At 33.2% G+C, this 26,243-nt stretch overlaps 3 protein-coding genes across 3 annotated transcripts in view; all 3 read left to right on the top strand.

Annotated features, from left to right (window-relative positions):
• The first annotated feature begins 345 nt into the window (after positions 1 to 345).
• eIF2alpha (eukaryotic translation initiation factor 2 subunit alpha) overlaps positions 346 to 26,243 on the top strand; it is a 45,369-nt gene continuing 19,471 nt past the window's right edge. The window contains exon 1 of the mRNA XM_080178109.1: positions 346 to 387. The gene's annotated coding sequence lies outside the window, so the exon portion shown is untranslated. The remainder of the gene's footprint in view (positions 388 to 26,243) is intronic.
• The window catches only part of LOC145332973 (arginine kinase-like), a 32,871-nt gene continuing 6,973 nt past the window's right edge, over positions 346 to 26,243 (top strand). The window contains exons 1-4 of the mRNA XM_080178108.1: positions 346 to 388; positions 24,005 to 24,102; positions 24,665 to 24,753; positions 25,634 to 25,686. Of these exons, the coding sequence (XP_080034234.1) occupies positions 24,014 to 24,102; positions 24,665 to 24,753; positions 25,634 to 25,686 (231 nt within the window). The 5' untranslated portion in view covers positions 346 to 388; positions 24,005 to 24,013. The remainder of the gene's footprint in view (positions 389 to 24,004; positions 24,103 to 24,664; positions 24,754 to 25,633; positions 25,687 to 26,243) is intronic.
• Positions 6,006 to 24,003, top strand: LOC145332970 (SET domain-containing protein 4). Its single transcript, XM_080178103.1, has 12 exons — positions 6,006 to 6,351; positions 8,279 to 8,345; positions 8,767 to 8,843; positions 9,170 to 9,267; positions 9,870 to 10,016; positions 11,173 to 11,285; positions 14,069 to 14,128; positions 14,601 to 14,674; positions 14,908 to 14,944; positions 16,038 to 16,171; positions 16,538 to 16,764; positions 22,562 to 24,003. The coding sequence occupies exons 1-12, from the start codon at positions 6,291 to 6,293 to the stop codon at positions 22,580 to 22,582; spliced, it is 1,116 nt and encodes a 371-aa protein (XP_080034229.1). The 5' UTR covers positions 6,006 to 6,290; the 3' UTR covers positions 22,583 to 24,003.

The raw sequence follows: 26,243 nt of genomic DNA, 5'->3' as shown, positions 1-26,243 counted from the left end.
GGAATAGACGATTTATCATTGATTTACAATGTTAAATCAAAATTACCCCTTCGGGTAAATTATTGGATGAAAAGTTTGCACACTAATAAAAATTCGATAGTACATAAAAACAATGGGTACACTTGTATAAGAGTCCATTTTGTCCCCTCCTTACGCACTTTTTGGACCTGTTGCCCTAATTGATTCTTGAAACGCAAAAAAAAGCAATTGAGGATAAAACGCATACTTTAAAGATACCTACAGTCCATCTGTCCGTAATTGTTAAGCTCTTTGTCAATAAATCAGCTTTAAATACTGACAAACTCTTCAAAATATAGAGAAGGACAATACAAAAAAACTTAAATAAACTGACCAAGCTAAATTTGCTTGATTCACTTCACTAAGAGAGAGAGAGAGAGAGGTGGATCAAGCCTCTCATGTTTCAGAAGCCGTAAGCCCACTGAAAATAAAAAAAAGTGATCTTTTAAACTGTGATTAAAATGTCAAGGGACAGGCAAAAAATGTCGGAACAATCCTGCTGAGCATAGAGGAGCTGTGGTCGGACTGAGAATAAAGATTAATAGCTGTCTGGGGAGGCTAAAATAGACCCAGTATAAAGACATTATATTTTTTTCTCAGTGATGTGAAGCTGTGCTGGGGGGCTAAGAATACTCCCGGGGGCCTGAAAATCCCTAATTTTCAACCTTAATTCTAAAATAATACCCAAAACGATAAATTAATACCCATTAAAATAATATCTAATTTTATGTTCTTTTAAATATTAATCCATTTTATGTATTTTAAATTTGTCTGAATGTTATGTTTTTATTTTAATTATGTAATGCACTAAAAGATAAAAGAAAAAAAGAGAAAACAAAAAAACAAAACAAAAAAAAACAAAAAAAAAAGTATCTAAAAAAGAGAAAAAAATAAGAAAAAAAGTAGAAAAAAAAGAAAAAAGTAAAAAAAAAAGAAAGAAAAAAGTAAAAAAAAAAAGAAAACAGTGCATATTGTCTTACTTATTGTTTTATTTTATTATTGTGATCAAAAACTTTTGTGATTTGTCTGTACTCGAATCTCACGGTGATCCTTCGCAGGGCCACCCTTTAAGGTTTCTTTGAAGCCTCGTCTAAGGGGAGATAAGAGTGCAATTTAAGTATAACTTGTAAAATGGCACCTGTTACATATCCTTGTCTGAAATGCGAGAAGCAGGTTGCCAAAAATGCTAAAGCTGTCAAATGTTCTCTGTGTTCCCTCTACATTCATATTAGCTGCACCTCTGAGATTACTGATGATGTTTACAATTTCATGAAAACACAAGAGAACTCTGGTTTTAAGTGGTTCTGTCATGCTTGCAGAAATGTTAGTGCTAAATTTTCTAGCGATATGGCAGTATTAAATGCTAGAATAGATAAAGTCCAGGATGAGGTGAAAACTAATACAACCAATATTAGTGAGAACAAAACTAGTATTGAAAACCTAAATGCCGAAGTGAACAAATGTAAGGCAGATATAAAAAACAATAATGATGATTGTAAGAATGAAATATTCGTTGAGTTGCAGGAAAGGGAGAGAAGAAAAAACAACATCATTATTCACAACCTACCAGAGCCAGCACCTGAGATAAGGGATGGAAATGAAAGAAAAGAGGCGGACAAGGAGAATGTTATCTTGCTACTTTCAACATTGGATGAAAATTTCGACTATGAAAATGATGTTAAATACATGTTCAGAATTGGTGAAAAATCAGACAGAGATCGACCTGTAACAATTTCATTCAAGAAAAATGACAGAAAAGATGACTTCATATCCAAATCACATAAGTTGGCAGATTCAAACTACTCCCAAATTTCCATTAGCACTGACCTGACTAAAAGGCAAAGAAAAGAACAAAAGGACTTGGAAACAGAGGCTGCCAAGAAAAATGAATCTTTGTCGAGAGAAGATTTTTTAAAGTTCGAGTGGATTGTAGTTGGACCAAGAGGCAACAAAAGAATAGTAAAAGCTCCAAGGGACAGGACAAAGGCCAGAAAAAGAACATTCCAGGAGGCCATGGAGGACGGGCCGCAGGACAGGCACAACAGCCAAAGGGCCAGGACAGACTTAGCATAATGTACCTGAACTCTCAAAGCATAGTAAATAAAATAGAAGAACTATGCACTACAACATGTGACCTAAAACCGGACATTATATGTATTTGTGAATCATGGTGCCATCCAGATATAAATAATTCTTTTTTATCTATTCCTGGATATAAAGTTATTGAAGAATTGAGAAAGGACAGAAGTGATACTGAAAGGGGAATTGGTGGCGGATTGTTAGTATATGTGAGAGATGGACTTACAGTTTTTACCTCTAGTGACAACAATATTGATTTCATACAATATTGCAAATTTCAAGTTAAACTGAAAAGTGAAATTTTAAATGCTTGTTTGATCTACAGATCCCCCAATTCTAGCCCCGCCAACAATGATGAACTAAATAATCTTATAACTTCTCTGCCTAAAAACTGTATAATTTTCGGTGATTTTAACTACCCTAATATTGACTGGAATAGTTACACTTCAAGTTCCTCAACCTGCAAGACATTTCTGGACATTGTGATAACTAAAGACTATAATCAAATAATTGACTTTCCTACCCATTTAAAAGGAAACATTTTAGACTTAGTACTTACAGATCTGCCTCGTGATATTATTTCTGCTAGATGTGAAGGCAGACTTGGAAAAAGTGATCATAGCATAATAATGATCGAAACAAATGTTACTCTAAATCACAGTGAAACTTCACAAAAAGTACCACAGTGGCACAAGGCAAATTTCAATCAGATAAATAGTGATTTAGAAAGTTTTAACTGGGACCTTGAACTACGTGACCTTTCAGCTGAAGAGGCTTGGACACTTTTTACAGTTAAAGTTAATGAAAGTGTGAAAAAAAATGTTCCTTTTAGAATCCGAAAAAAAGCATCTAAACCAGTCTGGATGAATAATAAATGCCTTCAAGCAGTTAGAAAAAAACGAAGACTCTGGAGAACATATAAACAATCAAAGGCTCAACAAGACTTCTCTGCTTATAAAAAGCAAGAAAAAATGGTCCAAAAACTCTGTAAAACAGCGAAATAAAGCTTTGAAAAGAAACTGGCCTCTGATAAAGGTAACACACGTAAATTTTATGCATATGTAAATTCTAAGAAAAATGTGAAAAGCTCTGTAGGTCCTCTAATCCATGAAGGAGTAAAAACTGACGACCCCAAAGAAATGGCTAACATCTTAAATAAATACTTTGCTAGTGTGTTTGTTGAAGAAGATACTGAGAACCTGCCAACTATCAACGAAGCTGATGTTGAACCACTCGAAGATATCTATTTTGATGAAGGTAAAATCAAGAAAAAAATTGAAAAACTGAAGGATGGATCTGCACCAGGCCCAGATGGAATTTCAGTTATTTTTCTGAAAAAAACTGTAAATATCACCTCTAAAATTTTAAAGATTATTTTTGAAAAATCTTTTCAAACCAGCTCTGTACCTAAAGACTGGAAATCTGCAAATATCACTGCAATATTTAAGAACAAAGGGAAAAAAAGTGATCCCTCCAAATATAGACAAGTTTCACTAACAAGTATACCTGGCAAACTCTTTGAATCCTTTGTCAAAGATAGTATTGTAAACCACCTTGAAACTAACAATCTGCTTAATTCCAGTCAACATGGATTTCGTCCTGGCAGGTCCTGCACAACAAATCTCCTTGAATTCTTAGAAACTGTGACCAAAAAGATTGACGAAGGTAAACCAATGGATTTATTGTACTTAGACTTTACCCAAGCCTTTGATAAAGTACCAAGAAAAAGGCTTATTATGAAACTAAAGGCACATGGAATAAAAGGAAAAGCTCTGCAGTGGATTATAGACTGGCTGTCCTGTAGAAAACAAAGAGTGGTTCTAAATGGTGAAGTTTCTGACTGGGAAGACTCAAAGTCTGGTGTGGCACAGGGAAGCCTACTTGGTCCTGTCTGTTTTACTGTCTATAATAATGATATAGACGAAGCTGTAGTCATTATTGACATAGCCAAGAAATTCGCTGATGATTCCAAAGGAGCCCACGCCATCTGTGGCCCTAATGACCAGCTGGTCCTACAGCAAAGTATTGACAATCTTGATGAATGGTGTTTAAAATGGGGTATGTCTTTCAACACTTCAAAATGTAAAATTATTCATGTTGGCAGAAACAATCCTAATTATGACTACTCCATGAATGGTGAAACTCTTCAGACTAGTGATACTGAAAAAGACATTGGATTCAATATACATTCATCATTGAAACCCTCTATTCATTGCAATATTATTGCCAAAAAAGCTCATACTGTTCTGTCCTTGGTATCGAGAAATTTTCATTACAGAGACAAGAAAACTTTTGTAAATCTGTATTGTCAACATGTCAGGCCAATCTTAGAGTATGCATCCCCAGTTTGGTCTCCTTGGCTGGAATGTGATAAAAAAGTGGTTGAAGATGTCCAAAAAAGAATGGTAAAAATGATATCTGGCTTGAATGGACAAACTTATGAAGAAAAACTGACCGAAATTGGACTTCAAACTTTAGAATACAGACGAGAAAAAGCTGACATGGTTCAAGTTTTCAAAATGCTGAAAGGAATCGACAATGTTGATTATAAAAACTGGTTTGAGATATATGGTGATACAAGTTCAAATATCAGACCCAACACGAGACTAAGCAATGAACCTTTGAATATTATTCAAAAAAGATGTAATGGTGACATTAGAAAATACTTTTTTAGTATGAGAGTTGTTCCAACATGGAACAGTTTACCAACTGATGTTAAAAATTCTGGAACTGTTGCTGTTTTTAAATCTAATTATGACCGGCTTCATCAGCTAGACTAATTATTGTGAAAATAGTGAAAATGGATTGAAGCAGACTAAAAGACATTCTCCTCGATATTCTCACACGAGAATCCTGAGAATTATTCAATACAAAGAAATGTGTTATTTTAAAAGTCGTCGTATTTCCTTATATGCTCAGATGCCGCGTTAAATTATGGAACCATAGTCGACCATTGATGTAAAGTTGTGTCGGTCTGCTGATGCAACTCTTTCCGTGCGCGTGTTTGTGTGAGTGTTGTCCGTACGTCGTTTCAAGTTTTCTATTGTTAAATTGCAGTTGTAAAACAGAATTTGTTATTTTTATGTTTAAATGTTTTTTATTTTGTATATAATATTCTTATTTTTGTAAATTTTACAAGTTCAGTAAAAGCAACGGTATGATGTTATCTTTTTATATCTATTGATAAAATTATTTTGTTAATAACCAGGAATCTAATATTCTTTAATAAAAGAAACTAGGTACGTTAATTTTTAAACAATTCTTATTATATTCAGACATAAAATGAGAACCTCAATCATCAGACAGGGACTTGGCTTTGGACACCTTGGTGTCAAGGTAAACAAATAATCATGATATTATTAGAGGAGTACAGCTACTCTATTGATATACGTTCATACGTCCCAAGCAATAACTGGTGGGTTTCTTGTCATGATGATATGTAAAAAAAGCTTTGAGAGGCTGATTATATCACAAAAATTTGGTATACAGTGATTTGCTCTCAATTACAGTTTATAGTACCTAATCAATTTGAATTTAATTATCCACCAATGCATGCAGATCTTATAGTCTTAAAAAGTGAATTTTTGTTAATTAAAGAGTATCAAATTATATTTGAATGTATGAATAATTACTACTCTCAAAGTACCCCATATCATAAAATGCATTTCGTGATAATATATTTATTTTAGATCCGTGGAACCACAAAGTATCACCTGTCTCCCATGGAGCAGAAAGCCTTTGCTGGAGCCATTTCCAATGGAGTACCCAACACCCTGTGGAGAATCCGCCGTTCCATATTGACCGTCGCCCCTCCTTTCATCATTTCTTACCTTATTTTCGATGCTGCTGAAAAGGAACACAATAGACTGATGAGGAAGAAGGAGGGCGAATTCGACCACGAAGTTTAGTTAATTTTTCTCTTAATATTTATTTAAGTCTGATTAGTTTGTCAAATTTATTTTATGTAACATCAAATCTAAACAAAATTTTATTTTGTATTACTTTGATTATTTAAAATTGTCTCTTTTATTAATATGTGGACCTGATTAGTAATAAATTAGCAGTTTCAATTACAATTGAAGCAAGCGTTTTAGTCAATGTAGTCGAATTAGTAGACAAAAAATTTAAAGACGTCGAATAATTTGTGTTTGTTAACATATAATCATTTATAACTTATTGTTTCAGAGATTATAATGACTAGACGAAGGAACAGGAATGAAACAAGGAAAAGAATCGTGGAGGGAAGAAATATTGGTAATTTTCTTTAGACAAATAAAACTGCTTTTGTAAAAATCTTATATTAACCTTGTGGATTAACTTATTCGATAATTAGAATATTTATGGGATGTATTATATACCTAGGCAATTTGCAATTTTCACATGTTGCTATATGTGACCAAACTTTAAAGACTTTAAAGAGGGGAGGCGGATGTGCCACTTTTTGAAACCAAAAGTAAAACGTGCATGATCTCAGCCCATAAAAGAGTTACAGCTCTAAAATTCTGCACAGCAGTTGCTTTAGTGGTGAACAATATGGAACTGTGAAGAAACGGCGGTGGAACCGGCGCTCCCGCCGAAAACCGCGATTTTTTCTCTCCATAAGAGACAATTTTCAATCATCTGAGATAAACTTTTTTTTTATAAAAATTTCGCTTATATTTTTACTTGACACTTGTAAGATCTTTATGTTTGAAATATTATAAGTGTCACGTGAAAATATAAGGAAAATTTTTACGAGAAAAAAAGTTTATCTCAGATGATTGAGAACTGTCTAATTTGGCGAAAAAAGGCAAAAAAAAAATTCGGCGGGAGCGGCGGTTCCGCCGCCGTTTCTCTACAGTTCCATATTCTCCACAAAAGCAACTGCTGTGCCGAATTTTAGGTTTATAACTTTTTCATGGACTGAGATCATGCACGTTTTACTTTTGGTTTCAAAAAGTGGCACATCCGCCTCCCCCTTTATTATCTGTAATTACCTAATTTTATTATATTATGTTAACTGTTTATTCTATTGAATCATTAAAATCCATTTACAAGGAAGCTTTTAAAATTTTGTCTTATACTTAATTAAATGTGATACGGACATTTATAATATGAAATAGTTTCGCATGATATCGCAATAATACATGATATTCACTGCCCAATAAGGGGGGGGGGGGGGTTAGTGCAACCATTTCGTAATCATTGAGCAAATGGCAATTAGAATTAGAATTTCGATCTGAACTTTAGCATAGTAATCCTTGGAAGGTCTATTTTGCCTATTTTCAGGGTAAATCCATCATCAATTACGTAGGAATCAACTTTTTAAAACATATTTTTGGTTTAATTCGTGTTAAATGATAGCAATAACCATTTCTAAAACGTCTAGTACCAACAGCTACCATCTACAACCGTTTGATAGCGTTTTGGAGTGGTAAAGAGTATTATGTGGAGATAGGTTTTGTGACTAATTTGTATTATACATAGCGAAGAAATGGCAAAACGGCTGAGCCGCCAGCCATTAGCCATTACTTTTCCAACTTTTTGTTCGATTTAGAGAAAATAGACCTACCAAGAATACTCGTGCAAAATTTCAGATGGAAATTCGAATTTTAAGTACCATTTGCTCACTGATTACGAGATGGTTGCACTACCCCCCCCCCCCCTGAAAGCGAAGCTTTTCTATAATTAGGGTCGGTCCGTACTTCCGTCCTTCCGTCACAGACGGATAGCTTTTTTCGTTAATTTAGGCATGTTAGAATTGTCCTATCGATTTCATACTTTGCATGGGGATTCCTTTAGTAGTTAGGTACGATTTAGAAAGCGTAGCAACTCTATAATCATTACAAGAATTTCTGTACGTCCAAATATGTTGATTTTTTTTACTTTTTTAACAACAAATTTTTATGTGATCTAATCATCCGATTGATTTGATTTTTGGTATGTTGATTCCTGGGACAACAAAGTATAATGTTATAAGCGAAGCAACTCTATAATCAAGTCCTAAAATGTAAGTATGTCCATAAACATTATCCTGTATCAAGCAGTTTTTCAACAAATCTACTTACAATTCTGCTTCGACTCTTATACATTTATATTCTGATTATTCAGTTCTGACACTATATAAGTGTTAATGTCCGTTTGTCCTACCGTTTCAGTGCTTCGCTTTTATGGATGTTGTCATCCTTGTTTTTATTTTCAGGGAATGGCGATAAACTGATTAGTTTGTTGAAATGGTTAAAAGAACAGAACTGTGATCCTACATGTAGGTAAAACATTTCTTTACTTTAAATCAAATAATTTTTACATTAAAAGGTTATTGTGATGTGCTAAAAATCAAGTTTTAAAAGATACTTTTGACAAATGTACGTCTGTTTATGACGCCTTGCTATATTATTATTTGCCTGCTTTTCAAGACTAAATAGTTTGCAAGTATGAGTTTCTATGCAATGCAATAGTTTTTTTTGTTAGTTAATTATGATTTCGCTTACTACTAAACTGATGTGAGTTATTTTCTTTAGGAAGTTTCATATAGGTACTCGGCTATTTTTTTTTTTTGTGGATTTAGTTAATATTTAAGTCTTGGATTGCTTTTGTTATTCCCCTCCCTCCCCACTCTCTAGAAGACAAAGCCCCTTGATGCCACTGGTGCAGCCGCTACTATTTTTACAATTTCTTATTTATGCATAGGTTGCGTCCAGCCGTGTTTAATAACACTGGAAGAGGGCTACAAGCCCTGGAATATATTCAACAAAACTCCATCGTGGGTAAATTCTTTATATGTTCAATGGTTCCCTATCAACCAACGATGACAACAAAGGCTAAAAGAACAGAATTTTTTTACACGTCTGTTTTTTTAATAGCAACTAAATGGAATCAAAAAGAATACTCATATAAAATATAAAAAGACAGACAGGCGGATACAGTGAAATGTAGACTAGAAACACACACGTATTGGAAGATTTTTGTGCACTTGTCATATTAAAAAGCAATTTTTTCTTTTCAGTCTTGGTTACTTATATGCATCTTTAATTAAAGTATTTTTTTTACATCATCATACCTTTTTAGATTAAGAGAAATAATTTTTATTTAGTTCGCATTCCAATCCATTGTTGTGTGACACGGCATTATCTGAAGTCGACAATCATTTACTCAGTTCTTGGCCAAGATTTCAACAAATTTAACACACAGGTTTAATTTTCTTGTCATCCTATTAAATATGTATGCGGCTACGCCCCTAGAGGATGGAGAACCGATATTGGTTCAGCGGTTAGCGAGATCCTTGGGTACATACAGATACAGATATCCTGTTACTTTATTACAAGGATTGGCTACACCCATAGAAGCCTCAACCCTCCCCTTACATTAGGGATGTATATTCTGCACAAGATTCATTTTTCCCCAGCTGCAATTTTTATATTTTTCCCTCTCCTAGTTTTTTTTTTCCAGCAATTAAGGGGAAAAATGAAAAAAAACACTGAATTACTGAATCGCTGTATAATTTCCTTCCTATATAATGTAGTAAAAACTTTTTCTCGTATTCATTCGAATCCGGTGGATAGGAACCGGTTCTCATCCATACGAAAAAACTATGTCTAGCATCGTATTATATCCAGCTTTCTACGAATATAGAAATGTACAATTATGAGATTAAAACTAGTTTTTTTAGCCGGTGACTTCGTCACCTCGGGGCTAAAAAAACTAGTTTTAATCTCATAATTGTACATTCTATATTTGCGGAAAGCCGTTTATAATACGATTCGAGAAATAACTATTAATTCATTATAATTTAGGAACTATTGGCAACTTGGCTTGCACAGCAAACTGATAAACAAGGAGTGTTCCAAAATGATTCTTTGAAAGATGAAAATAAATTCTGGAGGCCATACCTGGAGAGTTTACCCGAGGATTATTCTCTGCCCTGCACTTGTAACAAGGAATTCAAATATATATTTAATGTGAAGCTAATTTAGGATTAATAGCAGAGTTTTTTTTTACATTTAGGCAGGGGTGTATATTCTGCACAAGATATTTTCCCCTGCTGGAAAATTTTATTATTTTTTCCTACTGAATTATTCAGCAAGTAACGGGAAAAAGTGTTAAATATTTTCATAACTCTTTATTTTATTCATATTATCCCCCCTCCCACACATTATTTTAGTTTTTTCACCAAGGAGGAGAGAAAAATGTTTTCATTTCTCTTAATTTTACATTTCTTCCCCGAACAACATATTTTTGATTTTTTTTTTCAATTTCCCCCCCTTTAGCAGGGTCAATTTTGCAGAATATACACCCCTGCGATTTAGGGTAGGTTCGTCTAATGTCAAAGATTTTATAACTTAACAGTAAGGTAGTCAGAATGACAACGCCCATATATACAGGCGCATTCCTTGCAATGGCAGATGGCTATTTTTCTCCCTATCTGTACATTCTACATAGAAGATAGATGATAGGGGCGCTACCTGAATTTCTAAATGATCTTGTAATATATTCAAAATAAAATCATAGGACAAAATTAATAAGTAATACATAACAGTATTAAACATTGCATGATCATTCCTTATGTCTTACATAATATTCAGGGGTCGTAATGGATAAGACAATGAAAAATTACCCGTTCTATAGATTATAATCATTGGTTGAATAGGTTGGTCACTGCCAGGCTGAACCAACCAAACAAAATTTAATAAAAGCATATCTAATAGACCGTAGGTAAATAAAAACTTTGGGTACTAATATTATATAATTTACATTCCAATATTCCCTTCCTCCCTGGTGAAACTAAAGAGAAGCCATAGATAGAAAGTCATGTTTCTGCATTTCATATAGAATATATTAGTTAGTTTGTCCTACAATATCGAACTTTAATCAACTACCTACAGTAAAAGAACTTTTCTTATAAACCTTCAATTCTTGACCTTTAAGTTTCAGTAGAAAGATACCTATCAATTAAATTAAAATTACAAATATTTATAACTAAAAGTTTTAGCGGATTTTTGTAAAATACAACATGCCTAGGTAAGTATTCGTTTCTAGCTGAGTTCTAAAGTGTGAATAAAATTATCAATGACCAACTCATATTTGAACTGCTAGGAAGAAAATGGTTGTATGCCGAATTATTTGAGGAATCGAGTTGAAAAGCAAAGAGCAGACATTGATTCATCATTCAATAAACTGAGAAAATACTTTCCTGCTCTGGATAAAGAAAGGTTAGTTATCTGTTATATAACATATTTTCAGGGTGGAGAGGACATGTAGTGACAAATGACTAGTACTCAACGTTTAATGAACTTTATTTCTCCTTCATTGGTTTTAAAACATTGAGGACTTCGAATTAATTATGATTGGATGGGAAGGACTATTAGTTTCAAAACTTTACCTCAAAATTTTAAAATCATCATTTGGGGGGTTCAACATTGTACATCAATTTCTCGTCCATTAAAATCTTTTCTGTAAAATATGTTTTTTTTAAATATGATATATATTTGCTAATCAAAAGTTATATACGATTATGTTTAACCACTTTACAGGGGTGTATATTCTGCACAAGATTAATTTTTTTACAAAATGGTTTATTTTGCCCCCTCCCACATATTTTTATTGGGGGGAAATGGATAAGATGTTGTCAGTTCTCTTAATTATTTCCCCCCCCCTACCCCCCAAAAAAACTTATTTTTTATTAACCCCCCCCCCCCCCCCGTCTTCAGGAATCAGCAGGGTCAATTATGCAAAATATACTCCTCTGCCACTAAACGATAATGTCCAAATATTATAACTAAATAGAAAATAAAATACTTATGAATTAACCATTTAAAAATAGTTATCTATAATACAAAGTAGAACGATGTCTGTCTGTTTGTTTGTTTGTTTGTAGCGAAGGATCTCGCTAACCGCTGAACCGATCGGGTTCTCCTTTACAGGGTAGCTTCTCATAGGTCCCGGGAAGGTTTATAACTATTTTCTTGGGGGTGGGACTACCCCCCCCCCAAAAAAAAAAAAACACCCCAAAGGGGGGGGGGGGTGGCGAAAGTGACACTTTTTGAAACCAAAACTAAAAGTCAAAGGAACTCAACCAAAAAAAAGAGTTAAGGTAGTGCGGGGTTAATGCGGTCATCGGGTCAATTCCGGTCAAACGACCAACTTTTTTAAAACCGTTTTTTACCGGTGTTCTAAACTTGATTTTTTCATATTTTTTTTTTCGTCTAAATAAAATGGTCTATTCCGGTCACTTTTTTAACTTTTTTTTATTACTGTATTTATAACTGTATAATATCCTAATGTTTAATTTAGGTGATCTGGAAGCATAAACAACCTAAATGCATGACCTAAGCTTTAATCATTGCCTTGCCTGTTGTGTGATGTACATTACTAGTCATTTTACTGCTTGTATTATGTCATGTTTTGTTGCCTAAGCTTTTCAATTTGTAAAGACATTAAAAAATTTTCAGACACATTTTTATAGTAATGGGATGAGTATATCACCCAAAGGAACGCCTTAAATATTTGCCTGAAGATGTATCAGCTGCATTGGCTCATGTAAGAAGGGGTATGTCTTATTAGAAAGACCGCTAGAAGATTTAAAATTCCATATGAAACCCTTGCATCTTTTTCGTATAAGAGGGTGTTCGCGATTTTTGCGCGGTTTGGATTTTTTATGTCAAATCGGCTAGGATTAAGCTAGAAAGGTGTTTAAGGTGTCTATAGAAAGCTCTTTGCATGTCCTAACAAAAACTCTCCAGGTTATTGGTTCTATCTCCAAGATTTAGAGTACATATTCAAGATTTTGCATTTTCAAAATTCCTGTTGCATAAAATGTGTTGAAATATTAGAGTTAGACCCCATATCATTTCGAGTTAATTGTCAGGCATGTAATTTTGCATCTTTAGACACCTTAACCACCCTTGTAGGTCAATCCTAGCCAATTTGAGACAAGAAAAAATGTATTAAAAACTGCTATCAAAACTGGCAGGATTTTTAAAATTAAATTTTTTTTGGGAAAAAATCACTTTTTTCAAGAAATTCCAAGACCTGCGAATCAGAAATTGCCTCTAATTTATGTATAAAGCTTAAAAAAACCTTATCATATAATAAAAAGTATGATTTTTTTTTTTAAAAGTTTGCATGAAAAAAATTTATGTTTTTTTTTGCGATTTTACTGACTTTTTTAAAATGGGGAAAATGTTGTCAAAAAATTGTCTGATCTGCATGCAACTAGTACGGTTAGAAAGCTAATGACCTAAGCTTTCTACTCATAGTTTAAAATGTTAAAAAAAATATTTTAAGGGGGTGTTCCACCCCCCCAAAGTCAACTGACCGAAATAGTTCCACCGGTGGGGTTATTCCGGTATAGGCCAACCGCCGCCCTTTAAACCGATTTTTGACCGACTTCTAGTTGCGAGATCTTAATGGGACCAAGACAGGCTTCGTTATTGCCATATCGTTCATTTGCACTCTTAAAAACCGGAAAAAGTTTTTTGGAAGTATGTTTTTTTTTAAGTTGAAGCAAAAAATTGACCGGAATTACCCCGCACTACCCTACAGGTCTGACATTTTGCATGGCAGTTGCTTTATAGGGGTACAATATGGAACTGTGAAGAAACGGCGTCGCAACCGCCGAAAACCGCCGAGAAAAGACAAACAAAATTTCGGCGGGAAACGGCGGGAAACGGCGGTTGCGCCGCCGTTTCTTCACAGTTCCATATTTTACCCCAATAAAGCAACTGCTATACAAAATCTCAGACCTGTAACTCTTTTTTTAGTTGAGTTCCTTTATTGACTTTTAGTTTTGGTTTCAAAAAATGTCACTTTCGCCCCCCCCCCCCCTTTATTTTTTTTAGATTTATTTTTTTAATCTAAATTACGAAAAATTTGTTTGATCAAACCTCTTGGGACAAAGCCCCTATAGGCTAGGGGCGAAGCCGCTAGTTAGCAATAAGCATAATAAATATTTAAAGTTTAAATACACTTTTACTCTACTTTTATTGTTATTTAGATATGAATGGGGATATTATACTGTTAACACGAGAGCTGTTTTTCTCCAGAAAGATCCTAGGTATTGTCCTTTAACTTTTAAAAGTGGGGCCACTCTATAAATTACAATTAATATATGTAAGTATTTTCGAATGGCGTCACAACGTCATTGTGGCATAATAGTAGCTGTAATCCAATTGTTAAACTATTGCCCGCGCACCTAGCATCTAGAGCCTCTGTACATAACAATTAGTGGTTAATTTGTTTGGGCACCCAATTTAACCAACCAATCAATATTCAATGAAAGTCCCCAAAGATTTTGATCTAATGAAGAAGAAAACGTTATCATAAACTTTGAATGATAAACAGCCCAATGTCCCCTCAATCCCTGCTTATTGTAAAGATTCCCTAAATGGAGATTTCAATTTGTTTGTAGGTTAGCGAGATCTTAACTAATAATCAAAAATCTTAGTTACTAATTTTTGATATAGGATTTCAGGAGGGTGAATTCTAAGTTCTCCCTCTTTCCCTAATTTTGAAATTATGTTTTCCAGGGATAATGGATCTGGAGAGGCCGGAGAAAATTGTCTGGCCCTTGTACCTTTTCTTGACCTTCTTAATCATTCAGGTAGGATTATTATCAAGCTATTCCTTTTGCTTTTCAAAACTAGACTTAAAATGGTGTGGTTGAATTCAACCCCCCCCCCCCCCACTTTCAACTCGAGTGCCTTTAGAGGTTTTGAGGCCTAGCTGCTAATAGTCCATAAATAAATAAAAAAGGTTGTCTTTATACAAAACTCTTGTCAGAACTTTGTTCTTAAATAAATAATTTATTTTGATTTCTTTCTTTTTTGATTTTAGATGATGTTAGCGTGCAGGCTGGAATCAATCTGTCTAGGTATTACTTTTACCTTATGTAATAGCTGCCAAATTCATTGATAAGAGGGGGGGAAGTTTTGACACATATGCGTATAGTGAGTATACAGTAAGTATAGGCTTTATCATTGGACTGAGGATTCAGGAATAGGTTATAAAAGAAAAAATCATTCTATACGATGAATTTTCCCAAGTTTTAAGATTTTTTGGATAGGCCTCCAGGTTCAGGAGCTGCAGGCCTCCAGGTGTTCTCTGGAACGGTAAAAATAAAAAAAAAGGGGCAGGTCATTTTCTAGTAAATTCCGTAAAGGTGTGTGTGTTATAAGGCCTAAAAATAGTAGTAGAACGATAAGGTGCTCTATATTTTTGTATTCCCTATTGAATAGAACAATAGGGAGCACCTTATCGTTCTACTACTATTTTTAGGCCTTATAACACACACACCTTTACACACCTTTACGGAATTTACTAGAAAATGACCTCCCCCTTTATTTGAAGAGATAGAACTTAAACTAAATACCTATGCATCTTTTTTCTTCAAATATGTAAATAACATTTTAAAATATGCATATTTTGTTATATAAAATGTCTCCTAACTCTTCAAAAAAAAAAAATTAATAACCTTTTGTTTTGATTTTTACCGGTCTAGAGCAATTAGAGGCCTGCAGCTCTTGAACTTAAAGGCCTGTAGCAGCTCCTAAACCCGTAGGCCTAACCAAAAAAATCTTAAAACTTGGTAAATTCATTATATAAGAATGATTTTATCCCTAATAACCTAACCTCTCAGTCCAAAGATAAAGCATATTCTCACTGTTTACGTAAATGTGTCAAAACTCCCCCCCCCCCCCCCTCTTATTAGATTTATTATCCTAGATGGTCAATAATTAACATTAATTTGTTGAACTTTGAAGAAATTGTTAGTAGACTAAGATTTTAGTTTTTATCTAGTCACATATAATTCGATCCTGTAATAAAGCAACAAAATTTTGGAACGAAATAATTTTCCCAAGCAAAGATCTCGTCTAAGAAAAGGGACAATTTTGTTTACCATCCTTGGGTATGTATGTACTTTTATCGTCCCTTTTCTTATCCCCTATGATCCCTGTTTAATTCAGAGAATCTGTTAATTGTAGCGGATTTTTCTACGAAATCCAAGTGAACCAAAGCGTTACCAAGTTCAGTGAAGTTTTCATCTGCTATGGTAAACATTCCAACACTAAGCTCCTTGTTGAGTATGGATTCTTTTTGGGTGAGTGTTCAACTATTTTAAGTAGTAATTTTCAGGAAGCTACATTTTATAGGTTTGTTAGGTAGTAAGTGCTCTTTAAAATTATTTGGGTCATGGAAGGAAAATGAAGTAGTGGGTTTCGTCGAATTTTCATAGTAGGTTTTCTACCTACTCTTCGGGGCATATTTCGTAACCCTGCGAGGCAATAATTAATATATACCGAACCTAAAACAACCTAACGAAAGCTACTGGAAAATACGACAAAGCCCGCTACTTCGTTTTCTTACCATGATTTGTATCATGTGTAAAACTATAACTAAAATATAAGTCTTTCTTCTACTATTAGATAAGTAATATTTGGGTTTAATCCGTGAATATTTTGTTAAGGTGATTTAAACAGCAATGAACATATAGAAATATTTATAGAATATATTCTTGAATATCTAAAGCAAAACCAGCTGATATTGATAAGCCTAGAAAAGAAGTTGGAAATTTTACACTCCAACGGGCTGGATTCGAACCTTGGTATAAGCAGTTCAGGCCTTAGTTGGAATCTAAAAGCTGTCCTGCATATATTATTGCTGGATGATAACAAGTTATCTGACTGGTTTCAGGTTAGAAATTATTGTTTTGATGAAAAATAAGGTTGTTGACATCCATTAGTAGCGAAGCAGTAGAAATTCATGAAAGGACAAACTAATCTAATAAATTATGCGAAATTTCTTTACATGTCTATCTTCAATAGCAGCTGAGAAAATTACATTTCCCCCATAGCTTTACGGACGTACTGACGGACGGACAAAGTGAATTTTAGTGTATCTCCGCTACTATAAATATTCGAAATGTTTCTTTGTCTGAGCAGAAGAAAAGGGGACTATCCACGAACGAGAGCAAGTGAATCTAAGCACCTTCCAGCATTGATCCATAGTATTTTTTAGTAAATATACTAGGTTTATGTGTATTATTTTGTTTATCGACTAAAAAGTTAGGTTTCACCATGGCTTTATATGAAAAAAAACTGGAAAATGTTGAGCATTTTTGGGTGCAATACAATCAAATGTTTTGATGAGTTCAAACTGTTGTTTAAAGCTTTGACACAATAGTATATTATTTAATATTTTGATTAAAAATGTATATTTAGTAAAAGTGTTGGTAACTTGTAATATTGTAAACAGTTTAATTAATGTACTTTTGCAAATTACAGCATTTGATGCTTTTCTTTCATGCTATTTTATTGAACTCCATTGAACTCAACAAAGCATTTGATGACTTTAGCATAAAAAATGCTTTTCATTTCAAAGTTTTTTCCATATAAAACCATGGTGAAACATAACTTTTTAGTCGATAAACCAAATATTAAACATAAACCTATTACATTCACTAAAAAAAATACTATGGATCAATTCTGGAAGGTGCTTAGAACCACTTTCTCTCGTTCGTGGATGGTCCCCTTTTTTGCACATCTACTCTGTAAATCTAATTTTGTGTAAAGATCATTGTTGATATGACCAGTAAGCAGCAACTCTACAACTCATTTTATCCGTTTGCTTCTTTCTTATTCTCACATTTTCTTGGTTGATGTTACTTTTATATTTCTCTTCGCTAGTAATGTATATTGCTAACCTTGTTATAAAAAAGGATTTTCCATCCGATATTTGAAATTGACATTTTTTTACCATTTTAATTTGTTTTCAGGTTTATCATATAGAAGAATTTAGCCATTTATCCTCTATTTTCCACAATTTTATAATTTCATACTTGGAATATTTAAAGAATTGTCTAAATAAAATGAACTCTTTGTCTAATTTTTCTAAATATTTTGAGTTGAGTAAATTACTTGTAGAATATCACGTAGCTCTTGTTACAAAGGTTTCTCAACAATTTTATAATTCAACTCAAGTTGATACATTATAGTATGTTTACTTTTTACATTTTTGCACCAAAATTTGCATTTTATTACCTTTTTTGTATTTTTATATATGTGTGTCTGTGTGTTTGTGTGTCTGTGTGTTTGTACCGAAGGATCTTGCTAACCACTGAACCGATCGGGTTCTCCTTAACAGGGTAGCTTCTCATAGGTCCCAGGAAGGTTTATAACTATTTTCTTGGGGGGTGGGACACCCCCAACCCCCCCAAAAATGAAAAATCCCCCCCCCCCAAAAGAAATTTTTTTTTTACTTTTTTTAACTAAAATCAAAAATTAAGGGGGGGGGGGGGGGCACCGGGCACCCCCCCCAAAAAAAAAATTTTTTTCCGCCCCCCCAACAAATTTTTTTAAACTTTTTCTTTAAAAATCTAAAATAAGAAATTGGATTATCAAATACCACTCTCCTCTTCTCAAGTACCCCTAGAGGCCTCTAGGGGCGTAGCCGCTAGTTATTTATATACTAACAGCTTGTATTTCTTTTAAAAATTGAATTAATAATACTTCCGTAATGCTAATAGGAGAATTGGATTTATGATAGACGGCTGATATTTTAATGAAGATTCTTCCCATCAATGAATTTATTAACTTGAAGGGGTTGCATTTATTTCTTTGCTAGATTAATTTTTTTTGTAAAAAGTAAAACATTTTCTCGTATTCATTCGAATTTCGAATCTGATGGATAGGAACCGGTTCTCATCCATACGAAAAACTATGTCTAGTATCGTATTATATCCAGCTTTCTACGAATATAAAAATGTACAATCATAAGATTAAAACCAGTTTTTTTAGCCCGTGCCTTTGGCACCTCGGGGCCAAAAAAACTGGTTTTAATCTTATAATTGTACATTCTATATCCGCGGAAAGTCGTTTATAATAATACGATGAAAGAAATAACTATTAGTTTAAATTAGAAGTAACTTGTAATTTGAATCTCTTGTTTATATTGATGTAAACTGTAAGGATTTGCTTAGACTAACAAAAATTTATGCATTGGGTCAAATAGTTTTTGAGCTATTTTATAACACACGGACAGACACACATCAAGACAACCAACTACTTAATATCTTTAAGGGATGGGACATTGAAGAAAAATTGTTGTTCATTCCCAATCATGATAAACAAAACTAGATTAAAATGATTTGAAAGTATAAGAATTAGGATTAATCCATCAGGATTTAATAAATAGTACCCAAAGTTTTTAAGCCAATGAATTAGAGAACATGTCCAATGTCTCCTCCCTTCCACCAGTTAAAACCAAAAATTTCGTCATATTCACAAAAACGTTCATTTCCTTATTTACTTAGATATTTTTTTCATTGCAAAGTTCCCTCCCTCTTTATAAAGAGCTTATTATACCTTGAAATAAATATTCTATTTTTGTCTAAATCTAATTGTTTTGTAATTTTTGGCCTTGTTAGATATTATTAATAATATGTGGCTTCAGTTCAATATCTGGGATGCAGGGAATAGGACAATGGATTTTTATTTCCCTTTAATATTGTAAATCTGCCTTTATTAGACTAGTTGCTTCGCCTCTAACCTCTAGTGGGTACATGGTGAGGTCCGGAAAATAGCATAAAACCACCCTAAGACATTTTTAGAGCTTCTCGGAAAAGTACAACCCATTCGGATCGTCATTTTCTGAGATTTTAAGCTTCAGACCAAAAACCTTACTACTCCATGATTGTAAATGTATGGGCTGTAGGGAGAAGTATGTAATATTTTAGCGCTACTGTCCCCTCCCTCCCTGGTAATGTGTACACTAAGATATATAAGTTTTCCGGAATTTTTTAATGTCAGGGGGAGATTTGAAATCTGCATCAAATTTTAAGGATTTTTTTTATAAAATTCGTTTTTTGTATAATTCTTTATCTAAAAGCGAAAATGCATTTTAAGTTAATATATTTTGGCATCTGTGATTGGTGGATTTTAAACTACCTGCGCTCTAAATGGTTGAATGATGTACGCCATCCAATCAGAGCGCAGATTTTTTAAATCCACCAATCACAGATGCCAAAATATATTAACTTAAATTGCATTTCCGCTTTTAGATAAAGAATTATAGAAAAAACGAATTTTATAAAAAAATCCTCAAAATTTGATGCAGATTTCAAATCTCCCCCTAACTTTAAAATTCCGGAAAACTTATATATCTTAGTGTACACTTAAAGTTCAAAGTACATAATTTATATTTTGAATTATATAACTCATACTGTGATAACTCAGAGGGATAGGGATAGACAATCGCCAATTTTAATCAATTAGAATCGTAAACGTAAGACGAAATATATTTTACAGTATAGCTCCGTAACCAATTAATATCCGCTGGATTAGAACCGGTTCTCAGCACGGTTTTATACTGAAAAATCATGTATAGCATCTATTACAGACAATGTTCCACGAATATTAAATATAAATCATAAAATTAAAACTAGTTTTGTTAATATCCACAGTAAGCTGTCTATAATATGATGCGATATAGAACTGTTCTCATGCAACAAGGACAATTTTGTGCATATTTAGCTTTTTTGCAACATTTATTTTGTCTATTTTTATTGAATATGATTAAGGGAAACTACACAAGAAAAAACCATACTTAAAGCTGAGATGGATCTAGAATAGTTATGGAGTATATATCATGTGTCGTTTGGTATAGGTATATTGTATAATATAATGGACTAAATTTGAAAGTACTTACAAACATTAATAATATATTCAAATTAAAATTTTGAGTAGAATATTTTACCCTTACCCTAGAAACTTTTAGTCAATGTAAACTTAATGTATTATTATAATCTTCCAAATAGGGATGTGTCAAAAAATTAATCATATTAAAAGACATTATTAAAGACATTTGATAATACTTAGGGTTGGCAATTCGTATCCGGAATCCGCCCAATTTTTGGCCAATTTTGGAATCCGTATCTGAAATCCGTTTTTTAATAGCGGATTCCGGATTCTTATTAGATAGGCTAAAATTAGCGTCTTGAGTTTTTTCTTTCAACTCCTCCTCTTTGAAGGCAAAGATTTTCATCATTATATATAATATCTTTTAAAATCTGGTTCGACTCTCGGAAGTGAATTATAGAGAACACCAAGAACATTGATTTTTATTACATATGTAGCACTTAATTTAAAAAAAAAATTAAAAATCTTTTTAAAATATTGCTAGAATCCGAAATCCGAATCCGGAATCCGCAAGGAATCCGCCACTTTTTTTGACGGATTCTTTAAGAATACGGAATCCTAATCCGGCCCAAAAATTCGACGGATTGCCATCACTAGATAATAGTGTATCTACCCTTTGTATATTACTGGAGGGATTGGACATTAGACTATAAATTACATTGGTATCTAAAGTTTAATGACAATGATATCTTATTCGTTGTACCAATAACTTTGTGATCTGTTTGAAATGGCTGAGTCCAAACTAATAGTGTCAAAACTTATTTATTAGCTTATGATACAGATAATTACTGAATAACAATTTATTGTTCTTATTTATATAAAGTTTCCTTTTTTGTTTTTGTTGCTCTATTTATGATAATATTTAGTCTTATCCCTAAAAAACACTTGCTTTGCAACATACCGGTTTAATATCGCCCCCTTCCACCTCCCTTTAAACCGGAGAAAAGCTGTTTCTTTTCTTTTTTTACCCCGTTCCCTTTTATTTTCACCGCTGCTGTTTTCTCCTTTGGTTGTCGTGCAATGAAGCTAAAAATTCGTTTAAAAGCCGTCTTTATAGCTAAACCAGAACAATTTTTTTACAAGCAGGGATATTAAGGAAAGTGTAATGAAAGATAAAAAAGCTTCACTAATTAGCCTGTGTGTGTGAGGGGGGGGGGGAGGTGGTTACAGATACGTTTTAGAGTATTTTTTTCCTAATGATAAAGCAGGGGTGTATATTCTGCACAAAATTTATTTTTTTTTCCCTGCTACAAAATTTTTTATTTTTCCCCCCCCCTAGATTTTTCTTAAAAAGTAGGGGGGAAAATAGAAAAATATTTAAAGAACTCTATATTTTATTTATTTTATCCCTCCTACCACACATTTTTTTAGTTTTTTTTAACCAAGGAGGGGGGCGAAATGGAAAAAATGTTTTCAGTTTTTCTTAATTTTTACATTTTTTTTCCTCCAACCACTTATTTTTTATTTCCCCCCCCCCCCCCCCTGAGCAGGGGATCCCATGCAAAATATACACCCCTGTGATAAAGTTTATATCAATAAAAAAAGACTTGCTTTTAAAAACCATTTTTAATTATTTTCCTTCTGCCAATAATAATGCATTTTTTCTCGCTGTTTTTACAACTAGCTGCAATTGCCCCACGCCCTTTAACATATCTCTAAAAGTGCGTGCAGTCTTAAAAGTGATTTCCTAAGAAAATCAGTTAATGATCATCACAGCAATGTTGCTGGCTTTTTGTACAGGGCTTCCACTGTGATTTATAGTTTGATCAATAAAAAATCCGCTAATATTTTTTTAGTCGCTAAGCAGATTATTCTGATATTGCAACTCGGAAATTGAACATGTGATTTTATTTATGTAATATTTTTAGATATTTATTCTTTAACCTAGTGCATTTATTTTAGACATTATTGGAGAATAAATTTATATAAACAATACATTCTACTGCTGCTTTGTCAGGTAAATGTAATATTTCTAATAATTAAACGTTTCTTATTCTAGTTGTAAAGAAAGTTATTATGCCCTCAAGGCATATAATTAACATGGTATATACCTTCTGCATCATAATGTTCAATGATGGTATGAAATAAATAAATATTTTTTTTTTTTTGCCAAAATCAAAAATTTTTCTACTAGAATCGGACTTTTTTCCAGCCGTATCCATAATAGTAAGTGTCTGCTAAAAGGTATTTTGAAAACGTAAGCTTAATAATCACTATATTTTTGTTGGCCAGTCCGTACCTAGATTATTTACTGGCTAATTATAGTTGTTTACAAATGGTTCCATTTAAAAAAAAATATTTTTAACCTTAAAAAATTTTATTTGTTATAACTTAATGAAAATATTTAATTAAATTGCAATTAAGTTATCAATAAAGATAAGAAGTGTTGAGTATATTTTTAACTTGGATATGAATTTTTTTAACTGATTATATAACAAAATAAAATAAGTTTTAAGTCTTATGCCATTAGAAGTTTTTTAGTAGAACTACATAAGTAAAATAAAAAAATTAACAACTCCAACCAAAAAAAAATCATTATTTTTTATATTCACAAAAACAAGATATATCTACATTAAGAGATATAAGTTTTCCGGAATTGTAATGTAGGGAGTAGATTTGAAATCTGCATCAAATTTTAAGGATTTTTTATAAAATTCGTTTTTTGTAAAATTCTTTATCTAAAAGCGGAAATACATTTTAAGTTAATTAATTTTGACCAATAGGATAGGTGGATTTTAAACTACCTGCGCTCTAATTGGTTGAATGATGTACGACATCCAATCAGAGCGCAGATTTTTTAAATCCACCAATCACGGATGCCAAAATTAATTAACTTAATTTGTATTTCCGCTTTAGGATAAAGAATTATACAAAAAACGAATTTTATAAAAAAAATCCTTAAAATTTGATGCAGATTTCAAATCTACTCCCTAATCTACATAGGGCCCATAAAAATACCATTTCCTAAAATGTTATTTATGTAAAAAAGTGACCAGAACGAAGATTCTGCAAAGCTTAAAAACTCTTTGGTTTAAAAGGAATGGGCATTTAATAACTTGTATACCTAGTAAAATAATATCTTGTGGTCTTTTTTGGCACCCCCCCTTTCTTCTAAAAGTGCGCTCTTTTAAGCTTCCTTTTTTCCCCATAATAAGCTTCCAGAATCTTTGTTGTTATCATTAATTGTTATTCAAAATTGATATCTTTTTCAATTAAACAAGGATATTATTTTTCCAGAGTGCGCAAAAATGTCTGGCGAACCTTTCCCCGAGATCAAGTCTAAGCACAGCCTGGTGGCTAAATATGTGACCCAGCCAATTTGGGAGAAGCTGAGCAGGTCAGCTTATTTAATTTTTTTTGTAGTAGCGCAGCTACTCTATTTAAAGCTATGGTATGTACGTCTTTATGGAAATATGCGAATTAGCTATCTTAAATCTGTCATCTAAAAAGATATTTTCATTAAAGAAGCAATAGCAAAAAATGAATAAAATCTTATGTATGAAGCTGTTTGTTGCGGCTCGTCGGACAGAAAAAAGATAATCCGCTGTATTAAAACTGGTTCTAAGCCATCTAAATTATATATCGTATCGTATTTTATCCAGTTTTCTGCGTGAATAGAAATGTATAATCATCTTCGGCATCTCGGGTCTAACAAAACTGGTTTTAATCTTATAATTGTACATTTTTATAACCACGGAAAGCTGTTAATAATACGATGCAATAAACAATAACTATTGTTCATTTAACATAATTTATGTGCTTGAACGTGGAGCTTGATAGCCCTAGTGGCTATACAAAAGTGTCTCAGCCTACTCCATGACTACTTAGGTCCAAACCCTAAGAGACTATGGCTAATCAATCAATCAAAAGAACATTTAATGAAAGCTTATCTTGTTCAGTGTGGTGACCAAGACCTCTGGCTTTACCTTGGCCAAGGCTATCTCCTGTGCTGTCGAGTATGATGACCAACACTGTGGCATTTATGCAGGTAAAAATTCTGTTTGTAGCGAGGGAGGGAAAAAAGGACAATTGACTGTAAAATATAATGATACTGTATGTGAAAAACGTTATCTTATTTATAGCCTCAAATACTTGTTTTATTCAATTTTGATTGGTTGGTTCTAAACCATTTTATCTTAAGAAGCGAAAATTATTTTTCATTGGTGATTTAGATATATTTATCGTCTATTGTCTTATCCCTTATTACCCCTGTTTGTAGCACAGATGCTTTATTGCTCCTTGTCTCACGCGCTTGCATTTATTCCATTTAGTCGTCTTACTTATACTTTAATTATTAGTAGGTTTAGTGATATTGATAAGAAAATACGAATCCAAGATTTATAATTTTGTTTTCTTTAATTGTCTACTAGCGGATACGCCCCTAGAGGCCTCGGGCAACTTTATGGAAGGGGTGAGGTGGCCAGATCCTCCTTTTACATTATATATTTTTGGGGGAGGGGGGAAGGGCCCAAGGGGTAATTTTCTTAGAGGCGATTTATTTTGGACGTTTTTGACAATTATTGTAAATCTTCCTAGAACTTAAGGTTCACTTTTAAGTAGGGTGGGGCCGGATACCTGGCCAACGTTCGATATCCGGCAATTTACCGGATATCCGGCCGGATAACCGGATATCCGGCGTCAAAAATCGGCCGGATATCATGTAACCGGATAGTTTTAATATCCGGTATCCGGCCGGATATTGAAAATGACCGGATATCCGGCCCAACCCTACTTTTAAGGAGAACCATATCTGTCCAACGATTAGCAAGATCCTTCGGTACAGATATATGGGAATAATTAACGTATGTTAACATTCGACAGATAGCATGGGAACAAACCTCTTATCTTATTAACTATTTTTTTTTTAGGTGATTGGGACAGCTACAAAGACTTTGCTGACGTTTTTGACCCTTTGATCCAGGTTAGTCAAATATAATGGCTTAACCCTTAACAGTCGTGCCCCTTGCCGCACCTTAATCAGTCATTTTAATATGTTATGTAGACATGTAAGAAAAGCTTAAGTTTAAAATTTGAAGTCTTTAAGTCAAAAATTGAGGCCACAGTAGCCTTTTAAAGATTTCTGGAGACTTGGAGGATCAGGACCTGCAGGATCATACCTGGAACCTGAAATTGACTTTAACACCTTTATTTCATATGAGGATGTACTATTAGAGGATATTTTAGTATTTTGGCAAGATAAAATGCTTTGTTTAGGTCCAAAAAAATATTTTTGCTCTTTACCTGGATGACCCATAAGGGTTTAACACCCCCTTGATTAATCGCAATGCTACTCTTATCTAGATATAATAAGTAATTCTATGTTATAAAGTAGTAAGGTTTTTTTTGTCTGTAGCTTATGATTTATTGAATTCCTATAACTTATGAAATAGTTAGGTTTTTTTTATTTTAGGGAGCTTTACGTGGGTCCTAAGATTGTTTTAGGCTAATTAGTATTTCAAATTGGAATTTGAATTGGTT

Source organism: Acartia tonsa, chromosome 11 (assembly GCF_053477335.1).
Source record: "Acartia tonsa isolate MP-2025a chromosome 11, ASM5347733v1, whole genome shotgun sequence".
Classification (NCBI taxonomy): Eukaryota; Metazoa; Arthropoda; class Copepoda; order Calanoida; family Acartiidae; genus Acartia; species Acartia tonsa.
The sequence above is the reverse complement of the archived record's forward strand: the minus strand, read 5'-3'. Positions and strand labels throughout refer to the sequence as shown.